Source organism: Leucoraja erinacea, chromosome 4 (assembly GCF_028641065.1).
Source record: "Leucoraja erinacea ecotype New England chromosome 4, Leri_hhj_1, whole genome shotgun sequence".
Classification (NCBI taxonomy): Eukaryota; Metazoa; Chordata; class Chondrichthyes; order Rajiformes; family Rajidae; genus Leucoraja; species Leucoraja erinaceus.
Window position 1 is genome coordinate 109,524,659 of NC_073380.1, and position 21,797 is coordinate 109,546,455.

Genomic DNA, 21,797 nt, shown 5'->3' on the forward strand with positions numbered 1-21,797 from the left:
TCAAAACTCTTTAGATTCTGGAGTAGTTCCAGAGGATTGGCGGGTAGCAAACGTAACCTCACTTTTTAAGAAGGGAGGGAGAGAGAAAACGGGGAATTACAGACCAGTTAGCCTAACATCGGTAGTGGGGAAACTGCTAGAGTCAGTTATTAAAGATGGGATAGCAGCACATTTGGAAAGTGGTGAAATCATTGGACAAAGTCAGCATGGATTTACGAAAGGTAAATCATGTCTGACGAATCTTATAGAATTTTTCGAGGATGTAACTAGTAGCGTGGATAGGGGAGAACCAGTGGATGTGGTGTATCTGAACTTCCAGAAGGCTTTCGACAAGGTCCCACATAAGAGATTAGTATACAAACTTAAAGCACATGGCATTGGGGGTTCAGTATTGATGTGGATAGAGAACTGGCTGGCAAACAGGAAGCAAAGAGTGGGAGTAAATGGGTCCTTTTCACAATGGCAGGCAGTGACTAGTGGGGTACCGCAAGGCTCAGTACTGGGACCCCAGCTATTTACAATATATATTAATGATCTGGATGAGGGAATTGAAGGCAATATCTCCAAGTTTGCGGATGACACTAAGCTGGGGGGCAGTGTTAGGTGTGAGGAGGATGCTAGGAGACTGCAAGGTGACTTGGATAGGCTGGGTGAGTGGGCAAATGTTTGGCAGATGCAGTTTAATGTGGATAAATGTGAGGTTATCCATTTTGGTGGCAAAAACGGGAAAGCAGATTATTATCTAAACGGTGGCCGATTGGGAAAGGGGGAGATGCAGCGAGACCTGGGTGTCATGGTACACCAGTCATTGAAGGTAGGCATGCAGGTGCAGCAGGCAGTAAAGAAAGCGAATGGCATGTTGGCTTTCATAGCAAGAGGATTTGAGTATAGGAGCAGGGAGGTTCTACTGCAGTTGTATAGGGTCTTGGTGAGACCACACCTGGAGTATTGCGTGCAGTTTTGGTCTCCAAATCTGAGGAAGGACATTATTGCCATAGAGGGAGTGCAGAGAAGGTTCACCAGACTGATTCCTGGGATGTCAGGACTGTCTTATGAAGAAAGACTGGGTAGACTTGGTTTATACTCTCTAGAATTTAGGAGATTGAGAGGGGATCTTATAGAAACTTATAAAATTCTTAAGGGGTTGGACAGGCTAGATGCAGGAAGATTGTTCCCGATGTTGGGGAAGTCCAGGACAAGGGGTCACAGCTTAAGGATAAGGGGGAAATCCTTTAAAACCGAGATGAGGAGAACTTTTTTCACACAGAGAGTGGTGAATCTCTGGAACTCTCTGCCACAGAGGGTAGTTGAGGCCAGTTCATTGGCTATATTTAAGAGGGAGTTAGATGTGGCCCTTGTGGCCAAGGGGATCAGCGGGGATGGAGAGAAGGCAGGTACGGGATACTGAGTTGGATGATCAGCCATGATCATGTTAAATGGCGGTGCAGGCTCGAAGGGCCGAATGGCCTACTCCTGCACCTAATTTCTATGTTTCTATGTTTCTAAGAATAAGGGGTAAGCCATTTAGAACAGAGATGAGGAAACACTTTTTCTCACAGAGAGTTGTGAGTGTGTGTAATTCTCTGCCTCAGCAGGCAGTGGAGGCAGGTTCTCTGGATGTTTTCAAGGGAGAACTAGATGGGGCTCTTAAAGATAGCGGAGTCAGGGGATATGGGGAGAAGGCAGGAACGGGGTACTGATTGGAGATTATCAGCCATGATCATATGATCATAGGGCCGAATGGCCTACTCCTGCACCTATTTACTAGGTTTCAATGCAGAAGCTTTTCACTCTACATCTCTCCCACAACTCTCAGTCTGAGGAAAGGTCTCAACCTCAAATCATCTCCCATTGCTTTTCTCCAGAGCGTCCGTCCATCCCGCTGAGTTAGTGCAGCATTTGTGTAGCCTGCCCCTCCTCTTGAGGTTTTATCTCAGGTTTGCAGCCTCTGCAGCCAAAGATCTTATAGCGAAGCAAGATAGACTACTCCTGCTAAATGCAATGGACTGACGTGTAGTACGCTATGGAGGGGATCATGGGCATTTTTCCACGCCCATTTTAGCAACCTGAGCCTATCTAACGCGACTCGCACTGTAATCAATGTTGCGGGGCAACAGTTTGTGTGGGTCAGATTCATAAATCTGTCAGTTCAAACTTCTTGTCAAGAATAAAATTTGATTCTGGTAAATTGTCTTTTTTAATGTTTTTTAAATCATTTCTTTTTAAATGGCTCACAAGCCGTGTTTGAGTTGAACCGACCCGACTCGCAGGGTGATTGACAGGGGGGGACTTGTTGTGCGTGATTATAGGGTTAGATTCATAATTCTGTTGATTCTTGTTAAAGAATAAAATGTTTATAAACACACATACATGAAAATTATATAAATGTATATAACACACACAATTATATTTCTTCTAATCCAATAATGAACTTTATTTCAGACTAGACAAGGGACATTAAATAACAAACATTGTCTTGGGGCACTCTCTCTCCCCGCTGCCCCGGGCCCCGCACTCTCTCTCCCCGCTGCCCCGGGCCCCGCACTCTCTCTCCCCGGGCCCCGCACTCCCTCTCCCCGCCCCACACTGCTCCGGGCCCCGCACTCTCTCTCCTCGCTGCCCCGGGCCCCGCACTCCCTCTCCCCGCCCCGGGCCCCGCACTCTCTCCCCCCGCTGCTCCCGGGCCCCGCACTCTCTCTCCCCGGGCCCCGCACTCTCTCTCCTCGCTGCCCCGGGCCCCCCACTCTCTCTCCCCCTCTCCCCGCTGCCCCGCACCCCGCTGCCCCGCATTCTCTCTTCCCGCTGCCCCGGGCCCCGCACTCCCTCTCCCCGCTGCCCCGCTGCCCCGCACTCTCTCTCCCCGCTGCGGATCCAATCTTTGGCCGGAACAAGATGGCGGGGTCAGGTTGCTAAACTGTGTCCTATAATCACCCATGAATCCGCCCATGCGCGAACCTCACGTTTGCGTGACAGTAATCCATCTTGCTCCGCTGTAAGATCTTTGCTGCAGCTGCTGTGATTATTTACTCCCCCCGCACGTGGTGTAGGAGCCGCGGGGGCGGGGCCGGTAGCGCCATGACAATAGGAGGCTCTGATTGGCGGAGGACGCTGTCTGTCCGAGGGACGGGGCTACGGCTTGACCTATAAGACGCGGTCCCCCCCCCCTGCGGCGGGAACGCGGCTGTGATTGGTCGGATGCAAGGAGGGGGCGGCACCTTGTCGTTAATGGCGCGAGGCCGGGGAGGCGGGCCTCTCCCCCATTGGTCGCTGGCGATGCCCAGAGATCCTATAGCAGCGGCCCGTCAGTGGAGTCACGTGGGGGGCGGGACCTGGTGGCTAGTCACGTGAGGCGGCGGGACGGGCGGATGCAGGGAGGAGGCCACGCGCAGCAAAGCAGCGCCGCGAGCTCAGGTGGGAATAACCGCCGCCGCTCGGCCCCGCGCCCTGTCCCCCCCCCCCCCCCCCCCCTTCCTTCCCGATAGCGATCCTGCGGCCCGCGACCCCTGGAGCCCGAGGTGGGCCGGCGGGCGGGTGGTTGGTCTGGGCCACAGATCTGGGCTACAGCGGGGGCAGGCGCTGCAGGATCCCGGGTCCATTCCAGTAACCGACCCGACCCAACCCGACTCTCAGTGTAATCAACGTTGCGGGGGAACAGTTTGTGTGTGTGTGTGATTATAGGGTTAGATTCATCATTCTGTTAATTCTTTTTAAAGAATAACATGTTTATAAATTTTGACTGGTAATTTTCTTTTTTAATGTTTCTTAAATAATTTATTTTTAAATGGCTCATATGCTGTGTTTGAGTTGATTTGTATTACACTTGCACTGTAATTCATTCATCTAATCACACTGTTCAAATCTGCAGTATTTGGGAAAATAATAGCAATAGGGTGATTTCAAATCTGAGGAAGGACATTATTGCCATAGAGGGAGTGCAGAGACGGTTCACCAGACTGATCCCTGGGATGTCAGGACTGTCTTATGAAGAAAGACTGGATAGACTTGGTTTATACTCTCTACAATTTAGGAGATTGAGGGGGGATCTTATAGAAACTTACAAAATTCTTAAGGGGTTGGACAGGCTAGATGCAGGAAGATTGTTCCCGATGTTAGGGGAAGTCCAGGACAAGGGGTCACAGCTTAAGGATAAGGGGGAAATCCTTTAAAACCGAGATGAGAAGAACGTTTTTCACAGAGAGTGGTGAATCTCTGGAACTCTCTGCCACAGAGGGTAGTCGAGGCCACACAGTTCATTGGCTGTATTTAAGAGGGAGTTAGATGTGGCCCTTGTGGCTAAAGGGATCAGAGGGTATGGAGAGAAGGCAGGTACAGGATACTGAGTTGGATGATCAGCCATGATCATATTGAATGGCGGTGCAGGCTCGAAGGGCCGAATGGCCTCCTCCTGCACCTAATTTCTATGTTTCACGAAAGGTCACTGGATCTTAGATCCTCACCCACGTGACCGAAAAATCCAACTGGGGTACAAGCTCACTTCCGGTACATGATAGTGATGCTGAAAACGCGCACTTTCACACCCGTTAAAAACCGCGAAAACGGCCCGTTTTTGAGCTATAAATAACACATATAAATATTGAAAATATCGGGAATTATCGCGATTTTTCACTTTTACTATTTTTCATATAACAAATGAATATAGATAAAACGTCAATAATGCCTTACTTTTGATGAAATGCAGCGAGCAAGCGCGATAATTCCCGATATTTTCGATCTTTATATCTCCAAGGCGAATGTCCGCTAACCACTTCCGCTGTTGTTGCCCCTTCAGCTCCCTCTTGTATTTACCTTCGTTTTAATCTATCTTCTGGACTGTAAAATAAGATAACTGCCTCATGGTCACCCTGACTGGCACAGTTATTTACAGCTCAAAAACTGGCCGTTTTCGCGGTTTTTAACGGGTGTGAAAGTGCGCGTTTTCAGCATCAATAACATGTACCGGAAGTGACGCTTGTACCCCAGTTGGATTTTGCAGTCACGTGGGTGAGGATCTATGATCCAGTGACCTTTCGTGAAATCATCCTATATGAAGATTCCAGTTGCTCTAGCCCTGGAATGTTACTTAATGTTTTTGTGTCTATGGAGTTGTTTCTCAACAATAAAATGGATCTGGTCTTCCCAATAGCCAGAGAGTGGAATGAGATCTGTCTGTAAATGGTGGGGTTATCTAAATTAAGTATTTCACAAAATTAAATTTTTTTAAGCAACATTTACAAATGATGTATAACTTAGGGATGGTTTTATTCAGCGAGCATACATCTGATTCGATTGTGCTGGAAAGAACACACATACATGAATATGATATAGATGTATATAATAATATAACACACACATTTACATTTCTTCCGATTTTTATATCCAATGATGAACTTTATTTCAGACTAGACAAGGAACAACATTAAATAAAAAACATTGTAAACCTCCCCGCAACTTCACTTTGGTGCCTCGGCCGTACTGATCCAGGCTAGACTCCCCGCACGCTGTGGAAGGAACATCTTTTCGCTTTTATTGTGATTTATTTCTCTTTTTAACACTGAATATCTGATAACGACACATTAAACATAGACATAGAAACATAGAAATTAGGTGCAGGAGTAGGCCATTCGGCCCTTCGAGCCTGCACCGCCATTCAATATGATCATGGCTGATCATCCAACTCAGTATCCCGTACCTGCCTTCTCTCCATACCCCCTGATCCCCTTAGCCACAAGGGCCACATCTAACTCCCTCATCGGGAACAATCTTCCTGCATTTAGCCTGTCCAACCCCTTAAGAATTTTGTAAGTTTCTATACGATCCCCTCTCAATCTTCTAAATTCTAGAGAGTATAAACCAAGTCTATCCAAGTCTATTAGCAGCATATGGCACCAAATATTGCACCAACCCACTCAATTTTAAATAATTCATAATAGACTCATGGTTAACACTTTATTTCTGACATGCATAGTAAGATTTACATAATTCGCATAGATTTACATATGTCTAACATAATTCACATTATTCTGTGCACGAGCTACACAGGGTTGCAGTGATCAGCATATCAGCTAACCAGTGTAAGTGATGTACAATTCAACGTATGTATCACAATGATGTATCACAGCCCTACCCCTGCTTGCACCAAAGAGCAAACGTCCATCGTAGATACAATAATAAATAAACCGCCATTTGGATTGTTTTGCGCAGCTAACAAATCACAATTTCACACAATGTGCATAAGATGGTAGTTATTTGACAAATACTCTGCAGTTCAGTGTAGGAGATCATGTCAGCGAGTATTCTGGACACACTGTTGACATCTGAAATTAAAGAAAATATCATGCAGTCAATATGTTCTTATTCTGCATTAACTGACAGATAGAAAGAAAATGCTCTTGAGAAGATTTTTACAAGGATTTTTACAAGGATGTTGCCATGAGGCACTATCTATTCCAGCACTATCTAAATGGCGTCAAGTTGGCAAAAGGGGTAGTACAACAGGATCTGGGGTTTGTTGTACATCAGTCTATGAAGGTAAGCATGCAGATAATGGAGCAGCAGGGCTTGTACACTCTGGAGTTTAGAAACAGAAAATAGGTGCAGGAGTAGGCCATTCATCCCTTCGAGCCTGCACCGACATTCAATATGATCATGGCTGACCATCCAACTCAGTATCCTGTACCTGCCTTCTCTCCATACCCCCTGATCCCCTTAGCCACAAGGGCCACATCTAACTCCCTCTTAAATATAGCCAATGAACTGGCCTCAACTACCCTCTGTGGCAGAGAGTTCCAGAGATTCACCACTCTCTGTGAAAAAAGTTCTTCTCATCTCGGTTTTAAAGTATTTCCCCCTTATCCTTAAGCTGTGACCCCTTGTCCTGGACTTCCCCAACATCGGGAACAATCCTCCTGCATCTAGCCTGTCCAACCCCTTAAGAATTTTGTAAGTTTCTATAAGATCCCCTCTCAATCTCCTAAATTCTAGAGAGTATAAACCAAGTCTATCCAGTCTTTCTTCATAAGACAGTCCTGACATCCCAGGAATCAGTCTGGTGAACCTTCTCTGCACTCCCTCTATGGCAATAATGTCCTTCCTCAGATTTGGAGACCAAAACTGTACGCAATACTCCAGGTGTGGTCTCACCAAGACCCTGTTCAACTGCAGTAGAACCTCCCTGCTCCTATACTCAAATCCTTTTGCAATGAAAGCTAACATACCATTCGCTTTCTTTACTGCCTGCTGCACCTGCATGCCTACCTTCAATGACTGGTGTACCATGACACCCAGGTCTCGCTGCATCTCCCCCTTTCCCAATCGGCCACCATTTAGATAATAGTCTGCTTTCCCGTTTTTGCCATCAAAATGGATAACCTCACATTTATCCACATTATACTGCATCTGCCAAATATTTGCCTACTCACCCAGCCTATCCAAGTCACCTTGCAGTCTCCTAGCATCCTCCTCACAGCTAACACTGCCCCCCAGCTTAGTGTCATCCGCAAACTTGGAGATATTGCCTTCAATTTCCTCATCCAGATCATTAATATATATTGTAAATAGCTGGGGTCCCAGCACTGAGATTAGATTATTAGATTAGATAGGAAAGGGATTAATTAAAACAAATGTAGGTCCCTTGCAGTCAGAAACAGGTGAGTTGATCATGGGGAACAAGGATATGGCGGACCAATTTGAATAACTACTTTGGTTCCGTCTTCACTAAGGAAGACATAAATAATCTGCAGGAAATAGCAGGGGACCGCGGATCAAAGGAGTTGGAGGAATTGAGTGAAATCGGGAAGTGGTGTTGGGTAAATTGAATGGATTAAAGGCCGATAAATCCCCAAGGCCAGATAGGCTGCATCCCAGAGTACTTAAGGAAGTAACTCCAGAAATAGTGGATGCATTAGTAATAATCTTTCAAAACTCTTTAGATTCTGGAGTAGTTCCTGAGGATTGGTGGGTAGCAAACGTAACCCCACTTTTTAAGAAGGGAGGGAGAGAGAAAACGGGGAATTACAGACCAGTTAGTCTAACATCGGTAATGGGGAAACTGCTAGAGTCAGTTATTAAAGATGGGATAGCAGCACATTTGGAAAGTGGTGAAATCATTGGACAAAGTCAGCATGGATTTACGAAAGGTAAATCATGTCTGACGAATCTTATAGAATTTTTCGAGGATGTAACTAGTAGCGTGGATAGGGGAGAACCAGTGGATGTGATATATCTGGACTTCCAGAAGGCTTTCGACAAGGTCCCACATAAGAGATTAGTATACAAACTTAACGCACGCGGCATTGGGGGTTCAGTATTGATGTGGATAGAGAACTGGCTGGCAAACAGGAAGCAAAGAGTAGGAGTAAACGGGTCCTTTTCACAATGGGCAGTGACTAGTGGGGTACCGCAAGGCTCAGTGCTGGGACCCCAGCTAGTTACAATATATATTAATGATCTGGATGAGGAAATTGAAGGCAATATCTCCAAGTTTGCGGATGACACTAAGCTGGGGGGCAGTGTTAGCGGTGAGGAGGATGCTAGGAGATTGCAACGTGACTTGGATAGGCTGGGTGAGTGGGCAAATGTATGGCAGATGCAGTATAATGTGGATAAATGTGAGGTTATCCATTTTGGTGACAAAAACAGGAAAGCAGACTATTATCTAAATGGTGGCCGATTAGGAAAAGGGGAGATGCAGCGAAACCTGGGTGTCATGGTACACTAGTCATTGAAGGTAGGCATGCAGGTGCAGCAGGCAGTGAAGAAAGCGAATGGTATGTTAGCTTTCATTGCAAAAGGATTTGAGTATATGAGCAGGGAGGTTCTACTGCAGTTGTGCAGGGTCTTGGTGAGACCACACCTGGAGTATTGCGTACAGTTTTGGTCTCCAAATCTGAGGAAGGACATTATTGCCATAGAGGGAGTACAGAGAAGGTTCACCAGACTGATTCCTGGGATGTCAGGACTTTCATATGAAAAAAGACTGGATAGACTCGGCTTGTACTCGCTAGAATTTAGAAGATTGAGGGGGGATCTTATAGAAACTTACAAAATTCTTAAGGGATTGGACAGGATAGATGCAGGAAGATTGTTCCTGATGTTGGGGAAGTCCAGGACAAGGGGTCACAGTTTAAGGATATAGGGGAAATCCTTTAGGACCGAGATGAGAAAAACATTTTTCACGCAGTGGTAAATCTCTGGAACTCTCTGCCATAGAAGGTAGTTGAGGCCAGTTCATTGGCTATATATAAGGGAGTTAGATGTGGCCCTTGTGGCTGAAGGGATCAGGGGGTATGGAGAGAAGGCAGGTACAGGATACTGAGTTGGATGATCAGCCATGATCATATTGAATGGTGGTGCAGGCTCGAAGGGCCGAATAGCTTACTCCTGCACCTATTTTCTATCTTTCTAAAAGGAGAACAATCCTCTCTCTCCATTACTATCCATTCTGCCTGTTGTGTTGGGTTGTCCAACCAGTGAATTACGTTTTTGATATTCACTGCCCAATAGAAATACAAAAAATAGGGTGTGAAAGTTCACCAAATTCTTTGGGTTTGCATAGATGTCGTCTTTCGATTCTATGGGATTTATAGTCCCATATAAAATTTGTAATTTGTGAATCAAGTTTAAAAAAAATAAATTTAGGTAGGTATATTGGTATTGATTGAAATAAGTACAGAATTTGTGGAAGAAAAATCATTTTTATGCCATTTATTCTGCCTACTAAAGACATTGGAAGTGTTTTCCAAAATTGTGTCAGATCGTGTAATTTGGTAAGTAAAGGCAAATAATTTGCATTAAATAAAGAGTTGTACTTTCTAGTAATTTGAATACCCAGATATTTAAAATTTTCTGTGACAATTTTAAAAGGTGTGTTGGCTCTTGAGGTTTTATCGTCATTATTTCGCTTTTGTTCCAATTTATTCTATATACTGAGAAGGAACCGAATTCCTCTATTAAGTTTAATAAATTTGGTAATCTAATTTGCGATTTTGTAATGTATAATACTACATAATCTGTGTATAATGATATTTTATTAATAGAGTGTTTAGTGTTATAACCGTGGATATTTGGATGCATTTTTATATTTTCTGCTTGGGGCTCTATCACCAGAGCAAATATCAGGGTGATAAAGCACAACCCTGTCTATTGCCCCTGGATAGTTGAAATTTCGGAGACAGTATGATATTAGTTAATATTCCAGCTGTAGGCTTGTCATATAATAATTTTATCCATGAGATAAAATTCTCTCCCATTTGAAATTTTTGCAATACTTTAAAGAGGTATTCTCATTCCACTTGGTTGAATGCTTTTTCTGCAACCAATGAAATAATTGATAAATCTTCTATTTTAGGTGAATGTGTTAAATTGAGTTCTTCTGTCAATCTAAAGTCAACTTGACTCAAACACTTGTTGCTGTTGAAATCAATTCTTTATTCAGCTGAGACTAGTCTCTTGAACCTTCCACACAGAGTTGATGCTCTGGGGCGGGTTCAGAGAGGAGTAACTTTGATACAAACTCATGGCATTTATATAAGTATTAGACATTTCAGACAGAGGGTATGACAAGCTAGTAACCAATCATCTGGGTCATTCTGGTGATTTACAACATCAGTCACATGATCCCCCTTCTCTGGTCTCTTTACAGCCTTTGTTTGCCTGTGGTATAACTTTGCTTATTTTATTTCAACACAGCAAAACCACAGTAGGCCCAATTATCAAAGACCATTCCTCAAAATATAAAATACATATATATAAATACAATAATCACATGTCATACACACTTGCCATACCAAGAAGAAAGATATTTCTATAAATCTAAACACTTTCTACGTCTAAAGTTTACCTTCCTACTAAGACAATACATTTCATAATTTGTTTTACTACAATTTCACAGTTTGAAATACTTTTACCTATGTCTTAAAATCATTAATTAAATAAGTGCTGAATTAAAGTTTCTAAATTCAAAACGTCCATTGCCCATCCAAGCATACATGGTCGTAAATCTGTCAACTTAGTTAATAAGTGTTTGGTTCCAGGATACAGCTTCATTCTTAACTTACAGCCTCATCTTTTCCTGCTATCTCTGGGAGCTGTACTTCCAATCTCTCTACAAGGCCTTTTACAAATATTATAAATTACCTTCTTCTCCAAGCAATTACTCCTCTCCACATACATCCTGATTCAACATAGCCAAGGCTAACTACACGGCCTATTATCTCTCAGCCCTGAACTATTTCTCAAACTCAGCACAAACCTCACAACTTAAGAATGTCCATAAACAAAAGAGCAAGCGAACTCTGGCCTAAGAAGAGGCCCCTATTCAGTTATTCATTCTCCAACACAATCATACTAAATACAATTTCCTCCGGTGCTATAATTGCCTCAAATCAATAAACTCAGCTAAGCAGGTTCAGGTTCAGGCCTCCATGTTTTGATTCATCTTTGCCTGTGTGTATGTCTGTTTGCACTTTATTTCGGTTCAGGAAAACCTTATGCTTTTCTTTCGCAAATTACCTAGCTAATTTATATAAAAGTCACTATCCGAGCAGTTCTATTTATATAATATTTCCTCATTCCCTCAAATACATTATATTGAAAAGACGTCTCAGATTATTGAATGAGTGTCTCTTGGGTATAAATCCAGTTTGATCCGGATTTATTAATTTACTAACGTATTTGCTTAATCTTCTTGCTAAAGTTTTCGCTAGTATTTTCTGATCTGTATTTAACAGTGCAATAGCTCTATATGAACCAGGATCGTCTAAATGTTTATCCTTTTTAGGTATAAGTGTAATAGTTGATTCCGCTAATGATTCTGGTAATGTCTGTTCTTTGAATGCGTATGTGTAAAGTTTGTGTAAACGTGGTGAGATTATTTCACAAAATCTTTTATAGAATTCATTACTAAATCCATCCGGTCCTGGTGTTTTACCATTCTTCATTGAGTTTATTGTCTCTTCTATTTCTTTAATTGAAACTTGAGCTCCTAATTCTTCTTGTTCCTGCAAATTGAGTTTTGGGAGGTTGCAGTTATCCAAAAAAATTTTGAGGTAAATGCTGTCTGTTGATGTTTTGGATGTATATAAGTTTTGATAAAATTGAGCGAATCTTTTATCAATATCTTTAGGTAACATTATCAGTTCCTCTTTATCTGATTTAATTTTTGGAATCGTATGATCCTTTTCCCGTTTTTTCAATTGTCGTGCCAAGAGTTTATGTGGTTTATTCCCGAATTCAAAGTTTTCCTGTTTTGTGATTTGAAATAGTCTGATAACTCTTGCGGATAAAATTCTGTTCAATTTAAAGTTCAGTATTGTTATCTTATTGTGTTTGTCTATAGTTGGGTCTTTCGCATTGTCTAAATCCAATTGTCTAATTTGTTCTTCCAATTGCAATTGTTCAGTCTTATCCTTTTTATTTTGAAAAGCTTGATATGAAATTATCGATCCTCGAATAAATGCCTTAAACCATTCCCATAGTAAGGAGGGTGATATACCTGGGGTATCATTAGTCTCAAAGAAAAATTCCATCTGTTGTTTTAGACATGTACATGTTTAAAATTTGAGGGTTGACCCTCCAGAACGATTTTTTATTGGGCATTCCTTCTAGTTTAAAAAAATAAGTTAACCGTGATCCGAGATGATACTATTGTGGTATTTAGGATTGGTTGTAAACGGAATTCGTGTCCACTAGGAAATAATTAATGCTTGAGTAGGCTTTATATACCATTGAGTAGATGGAATATTCCCTTCCAGCTGGGTTTGCAATCTTCCATACGTCTGTTATATTTGTGTTTTTTATGTATGTATGTATTTAAAAGTTCATTGGATTTTGATTTTATATGTAGCCTCTTTTGTTGTGCTGATTTATCCAGATAATGATCCAGGACGCAGTTGAAGTCTCCCCCGATGATCACATTTTGAACTTGGGTCGATGTTTTGTGAACTTGCGTCAATGTTAATTCACATTAAGCGTCGCTCCCTTGAACAAATATTATAGGAAGGAAGAAGAGTCAGTTCGAGACCAGATGGTATATAGAGAAAGATCAAACATATAGATCTACTTAAGTCTTCCTATAAACATATATTTACTATATAATGAAAGTTATAGTATTAAACTTCACGATCATAACCCAGTGTCTTAAAATAATAACCTGCTGGTTGGAAGGGGTTAACCAAAATTACACTCTTGGCTGTTGGCCAATTGCCAGTTGTTCAAATCGCTTCCTCTAATTTAATTCTTCTATTATATTATACATAACGAGGATTTACATTCCCAAACCGGTTACACATGTTTTAGTATATTAGTATGGTATTAACATATATCAATGTATTTAACACACCATCAGTGATCCACAAATTCATTGATAAATTAAGATAAACCCCCCCTCTCCGGAGGAGTGAATCCTTGTTCGGTTATACTAATTCATTTTAGATTGATATAACTAGGTTAGTTCAGTTATTTATGTGTTGGTATACAATCATGAAAGTTTTTTTATTTTTTTAGTAAATTGTTACTTTCAACTCCCTTTAATTTAATTTTTTCATGTTCCGCGACTGCCTTTTGTTTTTGAGTCTTTCATTCAAAGAGTGAGTTCGACCTTGGGTTAACATTCCAGAGTAGATAAAGTGTCTAGACTTTGCCACATGTAATATTCCTCCATCTTAACGAGATCCTTTATAGTTTCAGTTATTTAAGAAGTCATATTTTCTCAGGTTCCCCTCTCCCGATATTTATGACAAAACAACATCCTGATAGCCGTGTTGTTTTACTTATCCATTGATCTCCTTTGTTAGTTCTTGTGCATATTTGTATGCTTCTTCGGGATCAATAAAGACACGTTCTCAATTCTTATGTAATCCTTTCCATAATGTACCATTTGCAGGGTACATTATGCCATTTTTAGGTCCTTAATACCTTTCAGGATTAGTCTTGTCTTTGTAAACAGGTCGTGTTTCTTAGCTACTTCTGCTGGGTAATTTCTGAAAAATCTAACAATTTCATCTTTAAACATCAAATTCGATCCATGTGGAATTTTTTTCATAATGTCTTCCAGAACAGAAATGTCATGAAATTTCACTATAATCTCTCTTGAAGGGGGCTCCTGGCCTCGATTGAGCTCTTTGAACCCGGTGTGCAACATCTATTTTCGGTTTATCAGGCAGCTTGAATACTTTTTTAAGTAAGTTGGCAGTGAATTCCCGGGAATCCATTCCGGTCTCCTTTCCTTCTCTCACTCCAACTATCCTTTTGATCTGGCTTCCAAATCCAGGCATTTATCAGTCATTTTGGACATTTGCCCTGAGACACTCTATTGGTCTTTTCTCATTCTCTTCATTTCTTCAGACATTTCATTCATCGCAGTTTCCATTTCTTTCATAGCATTGCTGTATGTTTTTGTGGTATGGAGAACATGTTCCAGCTTTTCGTTGCAGTCCCATCCGTCCGATTTCTGCACTTAAATCGGTCTCAACCCCTTCAATACATTTCCTCAGAGTACCGATTTCGTCAATGATTTCTCGATTCCCAAGTTTCATATTTTACTCAGGCTGGTATCCAGTGCAGAAATCTCCTCATGTAGCATATCAGCAAAGTCTTTCATTACCGCAGCTTTTATAGATTGTTCCATTGCTTTTTCCGTTTTAGCCATTTCAGTAGCTAATCTTTGAGCTTCAGTTTCTTCTTCATAACTTTCTGATGTTGTTTGTAGTTTTACCCAGCTCTTTAACACGTTGTCTTGTATGTGGTCTTGTAGTAGGTCTATGGGGAAGATTCCTCTTTTGCATTTAAAAGTACTGTTATTCCCCATTATTTAGCAGCAATTTCTGATGACGTCACTTACTCGACGGCAAGCATCTCCGGTAAGTATTTTTGGATCGGCCCCGTCTTCCAGCACGTCTTTTTTAACGATTTAGTGCATTAGCGGGAGCGGAGCTGAATGCTGCGCCTCTCACAGCTCCATGGCGCCACCGGACACCATTCCCGTTTCTAATGACATTTGAAATATTTCTGTCGTAGCCCCTGCTATTTCTACACTAACTTCCCTCAATGTCATAGGGAGTATCCTGTCAGGACCTGGAGACTTATCCGCTTTTATATTTTTCCAAAGTGTCAGTTCTCATAGCATCCTCCTCACAGTTCACATTGCCACCCAGCTTTGTGTCATCTGCAAATTTGCTAATGTTACTTTTAATCCCTTCATCCAAATCATTGACGTATATTGTAAATAGCTGCGGTCCCAGCACCGAGCCTTGCGGTACCCCACTAGTCACTGCCTGCCATTCAGAAAGGGACCCATTAATCCATACTCTTTGTTTCCTGCCTGCCAACCAATTCTCTATCCATGTCAGCACTCTACCCCCAATACCATGTGCCCTAATTTTGCCCACTAATCTCCTATGTGGGACCTTATCAAATGCTTTCTGAAAGCCCAGGTGCACGACATCCACTGGCTCTCCCTTGTCCATTTTCCAAGTTACAGCTAAAGTCCATCTTCCTAGTTACATCAGAGGCAGGAAACATGTTCCCGATGTTGGGGGAGTCCAGAACCAGGGGCCACAGTTTAAGAATAAGGAGTAAGCAATTTAGAACGGAAACGGGGAAACACTTTTTCTCACAGAGAGGGGTGAGTCTGTGGAATTCTCTGCCTCGGAGGGCAGTTGAGGCGGGATCCCTGGATGCTTTACAGAGAGAGCTAAATAGGGCTATTAAAAATAGCGGAGTCAAGGGATGTGGGGAGAAGGCAGGAACGGGGTACTGATTGGGGATGATCACATTGTATGGGGGTGCCGGCTCAAATGGCTGAATGGAATACACCTATTGTCTATCTTAAAAAAATTCCAGAAGATTAGTCAAACATGATTTCCCCTTCGTAAATCCATGTTGACTCGGACCGATCTTTTTATAATTGACTCCAGCATCTTCCCCACCACCGGTGTTAGGCTAACTGGTCTATAATTCCTTGTTTTCTCTCTCCCGCCTTTCTTAAAAAGTGGGATAACATTAGCTACCCTCCAATCCACAGGAACTGATCCTGAGTCTATAGAACATTGCAAAATTATCACCAATGCATCCACGATTTCTAGAGACATTTCCTTAAGTACCCTGGGATGCAGACCATCAGGCCCTGGGGATTTATCAGCCTTCAGTCCCATCAGTCTACCCAACACCATTTCCTGCCTAATGTGGATTTCCTTCAGTTCCTCCATCACCCCAGATCCTATGGCCACTACTACATCAGGAAGATTTGCGAAGGGAAAATCATGTTTGATTAATCTGGATTTTTTTGAGGAAGTAACTAGGAAAATGGTCAAGGGAGAGCCGGTGGATGAAGTGTACCTGGACAAACTCAGCAGGACAGGCAACATCTCTGGAGAGAAGAAATGGTGACATTTCAGGTCGAGACTGAAGAGGGTCTCGACCTGAAATGTTACCCATTCCCTCCAGCATTTTGTGTCCACATGAACAGTGCCTATCCATGCTGTGGTGTGCCAACAGGCTGGAGGAGTGGGCAAAGGCCTTGCCACAGAGTGGGTAGGTGAAGGGGCGATGGCCGGTGTGGACTCGCCGGTGCTCCAGCGGGTCATGGCGGGTGAAGCCCTTATTACAGGACGGGCAGGGGAAGGGACGCTCACCGCTGTGGGTACGCCGGTGCTGCCATAGGCTGGACATGCGGGTGAAACCCTTGCCATACTGAGAGCACACAAAGGGTCTCCAGTGTGTACCCGCCATGGCAAAGCGCTCACCACACAACGAGCTAGGGACGGGACGGTGACCGGTGTGAACCCGCTGGTGGGGCAGCAGATAGGTGTAGCCAGTGAAGCCGTTGCCGCACTGGGTGCAGATGTAGGAGCGCTCGCCGGTGTGGGTGCGCTGGTGCTCCTGCAAGCTGGTGGAGAGGGTGAAGCACTTGCCTCAGTTGCTACAAGTGAAGGGCAGCTCCCCGGTGTGCGGGACGACTTGAAGCCTTTTCCGCATTCGGAGCAGGTGAAGGGCCGATCACCGCTGTGCACCTGCCGGTGATAACAGCGCAGGAGGAGCAGTCATAGGGCTTCTCGCCCGTGTGCACCTCCGGCTCCGGCTCGCTCGGGTACTGCCAGGCCTTGCCACACACGTCGCACTCATAACGCTTCTCCTTGTTGTACCCCGTCATGTTGTCCTCCACTGAATCTCAGCCCCTCGAATCTCAGCCCGCGCACCGAGTTGATGGGGCGGGGGGGGCTCACCGGCACCCTGGCAGCCCTCAATGGCCACTCGCGTTCCCGTCTCCCCATCCACAGCTAATGCTCCAAAACCCTGCAGGAGGGGAACACAGAGAGTCAACAAGCTGGCAAACAGAACATTACGAGTGCGTGAAAGAGGGGTGAGTGGGGGGCGGGGGGGGGGGGGAAAGTCGCGGAGCGCTGCACAGTGGCCTCCCGCTGCCAGGGTGGCACTGCACTCGGAGGACCAGAGACGCTGCAGCATGGTCTATTGGTTGATACGTAGCCCCGCCCCTCGGGCAGACACCGCTCTCCGCCAATCGGAGCAGCACGTTGCCATGACGCGGTCGGCACTACACGTGAGGGGGGGGAATCGTGCAAGCTCCACACAGTCAGCGTCGGTCATTCTTCCCGGAATCAGGCCCTTCTCGTCCGTGCTACCCTGGACTTTCTGCAACACAATCTTGCACTGTTCTGCCCTGGATATTGCATTTGTTGCGTTTGTTATCACCGTATGTACACTGTTTGTTCTAGCGCGGCCGCATGTGAACGGGTGATTTTTTCCCCTCACTCCATCCCCTCCTCCGTCACCTTCCCATGACCCCCTCACCCCCCCCCCCCCCCCCCCCCCCCCCCCCCCCCCCCCCAAGCACTAATTTGATCTTGTGTCAGACGATGGAGCTGTTGGCTTCTGTCATCGTCCAACATGTTGACAGAATTGTCACCCGATGCGTCACAGAGTGCATCGCATTGTCGCTTCCAGGGATCGCCACGAGGAGGCTTCTGTCCTGATCCCCAAACACTAGTAATGTTCACGTGTTAGTAATGTCTTGTTTTCCAGCTTGTTGACCCTCTGTGTTCCCTTTTGCAGGGTTTAGGAGCCGTTGCTGGGGACAGAAAGACGGGGACGTGAGCGGCCATTGAGGGTGGCTAGGGTGCATGTGAACCCCCCACCCCATCTGCTTGGTGTGCGGGCTGAGCTTCGAGGGGCTGAGCTTCGATGGAGGACCACATGTCTGGGCACAACAAGGAGAAGCGTTATGAGTGCGACGTGTGTGGCAAGGCCTGGCAGTGCCTGAACGAACTGGAGATCCACCGGAGGGTTCACACGGGTGAACGCCCCTTCGACAGCTCCGACTGCAGCACGCTCTTCAAGACGGCAAAGGACCTGAAGTTGCAGCGGCAGGTGCACACGGGCGAGAAGCCCTATGGCTGCTCCACCTGTGGCAAGAGCTTTGCACGGTTATCGGGGCTGCTGTATCACCGGCAGGTGCACAGCAGTGAGCGGCCCTTCACCTGCTCCGACTGCGGCAAATGCTACAAGTGGTCCGCGAACCTGAAGAGGCACAGGCTCCAGCACACCGGGGAGCGCCCCTTCACCTGCAGCGACTGCGGCAAGGGCTTTACCGACTCCAGCCACCTGCTGCTGCACCAGCGCAGCCACACCGATGAGCGCCCCTTCACCTGCATCCATTGTGGCAAAGGCTACACCCAGTCCAGCCACCTGCAGCAGCACCAGCGCACCCACACCGACGAGCGCCCCTTCAGTTGCACCCAGTGCAGTAAAAGCTACACCCAGTCCAGCCACCTGCTGCAGCACCAGCGCACCCACACCGGGGAGCGCCCCTTCACCTGCAGCGACTGCGGCATGGGCTTCACCCAGTCCTGCAACCTGATGTCCCACCAGCGCACCCACACCGGCGAGCGCCCCTTCATCTGCACCCAGTGTGGCAAAGGCTTCACCCAATGCAGCACCCTGCTGATGCACCAGCACACCCACACAGATGAGAAGCCCTTTGGCTGCTCCGACTGTGGCAAAGGCTTCAAGTCATTAAAGTACCTGAAGATACACAGGCACGTGCACACCGGGGAGCGCCCCTTCACCTGCAGCGACTGCGGCAAGGGCTTCACCCGCTCCACCAGGCTGCTGCAGCACAAACGCACCCACATCACCGAACGCCCCTACACCTGTGCCCAGTGCGGCAAGGGCTTCACCAGCTCCACCAGGCTGCTGTCCCACCAGCGGGTGCACGCCGGTGACCGTCCCGTCCCGAGCCCAGTGTGTGGAGAGCGATTTACCATGGCCTCCCAGGCCCTGTCTCACCAGTAGCCAGCCCTACGATTGCCCTTACGGTTGTGAGGCGGTTGACAGCTCGCGGGGGTTGCAGCAGCACCGGCGGGTCCATGCCAGCGAAGGCTGCTCCCACTGCGGCAGCGTTTCAAGAGAGCACAGAGGCTGCGGGAGAACCAGCGGATACACACCGGAGAGAGACCCTTAGTGTGGCAGCACCGGCGTACCCATAGATAGATAGATATGCCATTTATTGTCACTATACATGTACAGTGAAATTGAAAGCTGCTCGTACTCAGTGAGTCCCTTCCCCTGCCCGTCCTGTGGTAAGGGCTTTACCTGCCTGGAGCACCGGCGAGTCCACACCGGCCAGCGCCCCTTCACCCGCCCGCCCTGTGGCAAGGCCTTTGCCCGCTCCTCCAGCCCGCTGGCACATCGCAACATGGATAGATAGGCACTGTTTAGGTAGACACAAAATGTTGGATGGGATGGGTAATGTTTCGGGTCGAGACCCTCTTCAGTCGCGATGCCCATTCCTTCGATGTAAGTTGGGCTAAAGGGCCTGTTTCTGTGCCAGGTGACTAGTGCAGATGGGGCATGTTGGCCGGTGTGGGCAGGTTGGGTTGAAGGAAGGACCTGTTTCCATGCTGGGTGACTGACTCATTCAGTTTTGTAAATGGGAGGTCAGGACTGCTCTCTAGTTGGTGAGAGGACGGTTCAGTTGCCTGATAACAGCACGGAAGAAACTCCACACTCTGCATTTCTCTCTCTCTCTCTCTCTCTCTCTCTCCCTCCCCTCTCTGTCCCTCCCCCCCCCCCCCTGTCCCTCCCCCCCCCCCCTGTCCCCTCCCCCCCCCCCCCCCCCCTGTCCCCCCCCCCCCCCCCTCTGTCCCCCCCCCGACTCTCCCCCCCCCCCCCCGACTTTGTGGCCGAGGTGGCAGTGACCCGACTTCGGAGGCTCGCCCGCGGGCCCAGAGGACGATAACATCGGGAGCTCGCAGGTCCCAGGTTGGTGACCGGTTCCCCGGAGCTCCCGCGGCAACAGCTTTGTCCGCTGGACTGGGAACTTCATCCGCCCCGGGCCGCGGAGTTTGAACCGGCCCGTTCGCGGAACTCGGATTCAGCTGCGGGACATACCATCACCCGGCGGGGGCTTCAACATCGAAAGCCTGGATCGCCTCAACGCAGAGGGAGAAAGAGGAGGGAGAGACAAGGACTTTAAGACTTTTGCCTTCCATCACAGTGAGGAGGTGCCTGGTAGACTCTGGTGGATGTTAAATCTGTATTATGTGTTTTGTTATTTTATTCTATGTTATGACTGCAAGGCACGAGCTTTCGTTCGGACTGAAAGGCCTGAATGACAATAAAGGATACTTTGACTCTCCCCTCCTCTCTCCCTCCCTCTCTGCAGTTGCAAAGCTTCTCACAAAATCTCTCTCTCCCTCTAACCTGTACTGACCACATCCTGTCCCTGCTCACACACACTCATTCCCATCGAGTTTCTCTGTCTCTGTGTATCTCTCCCCTCTCCCTCCCTCTCTCTGTGACCTATCCCTCCCTCTCCATCTCTCTCCCTCTCCATCTTTCTCTCTGTCCCTCTCTCTCCATCTCTCTCATTCACACTCATACAGAACAAGTTTTTTCTCATTGACCGCGCTGCGCTCTCTGCCTCTGGCCGTTTCAAGATTCAATTTAATTGTCATTTGAACCCCTTGAGGTCCAAACGAAATGCCGTTTCTGCAGCCATACATTACAAACAAATAGACCCAAGACACAACATAATTTACATAAACATCCATCACATTCGCTGTGATGGAAGGCCAAATAGACTTATCTCACCACTGCACTCTCTCCCCCCCTCCGATGTCAAAGTCAAAGCCCCCGGCTGGCGATGGCGATTGTCCCGCGGCCATTAAAGCCATGCTGGGTGGTGTGAGGTCGCACACTGGGTCTTGGTGTTAGAGCCCCCGGCGTGCGCTCGCAGAGTCCCGCAGCCATTCCAAGCCGCGTGGGGCGGTGATGTCAGGCCCCGCTCCAGGAGCTCTTCGAGCCCGCAACTCGGGCGGGAGAAGTCGCCGTTGCAGGAGCCCTGAAAAGCGGTCTCCCTCCAGGGACCCACGGGCTCCCGGTGCCGCCGTCCGCCAGACCCGCATTTGCAGCCTCCGAATCTCCGGAGGTCGGGCTGCAGCAGCAGCAGCGCTCCACCACCGCTCCACCCGCTCTGGACTTGGCCAGCTCCGCGACGGTGAGGTGAGTCTTCGGCACCAGAGTCCCCGGTCTTCTCCTGTTGGAGGCCGCTCCTCGTTGCAGCCCCAACGACAACGGAGACTCGACAAGAAAAGGTCAGGTCTCCCGTGCAGGGAGAGATTTAAAAGTTACCCCACCCCCACACGCACACCCCAACAAAAAACAACAAAAACACAGAAACACAAAAAATAATAAAAACGCGGACGGGCTGCAGAGGCCACTGCTGACGAGAGTCGCGCCGCCTACTGGAACTTAACAACTTGTTGTAGAATGTAGACCTTCAC

General features: G+C 46.6%; 1 protein-coding gene across 1 annotated transcript; it reads left to right on the forward strand.

Moving 5' to 3' along the window:
- Positions 1-3,318: 3,318 nt before the first annotated feature.
- On the forward strand, positions 3,319-20,000 carry LOC129696762 (gastrula zinc finger protein XlCGF8.2DB-like). The gene is made up of 2 exons (XM_055634912.1): positions 3,319-3,411; positions 18,067-20,000. Exon 2 carries the CDS (start codon positions 18,196-18,198, stop codon positions 19,303-19,305), a length of 1,110 nt encoding a protein of 369 aa, XP_055490887.1. The 5' UTR covers positions 3,319-3,411; positions 18,067-18,195; the 3' UTR covers positions 19,306-20,000.
- Positions 20,001-21,797: the final 1,797 nt, after the last annotated feature.

Coding starts and splice junctions, on each gene's coding strand:
- LOC129696762 (XM_055634912.1), top strand. CDS start 18,196: ATGGAGGACCACATGTCTGGGCACAACAAGGAGAAGCGTTATGAGTGC.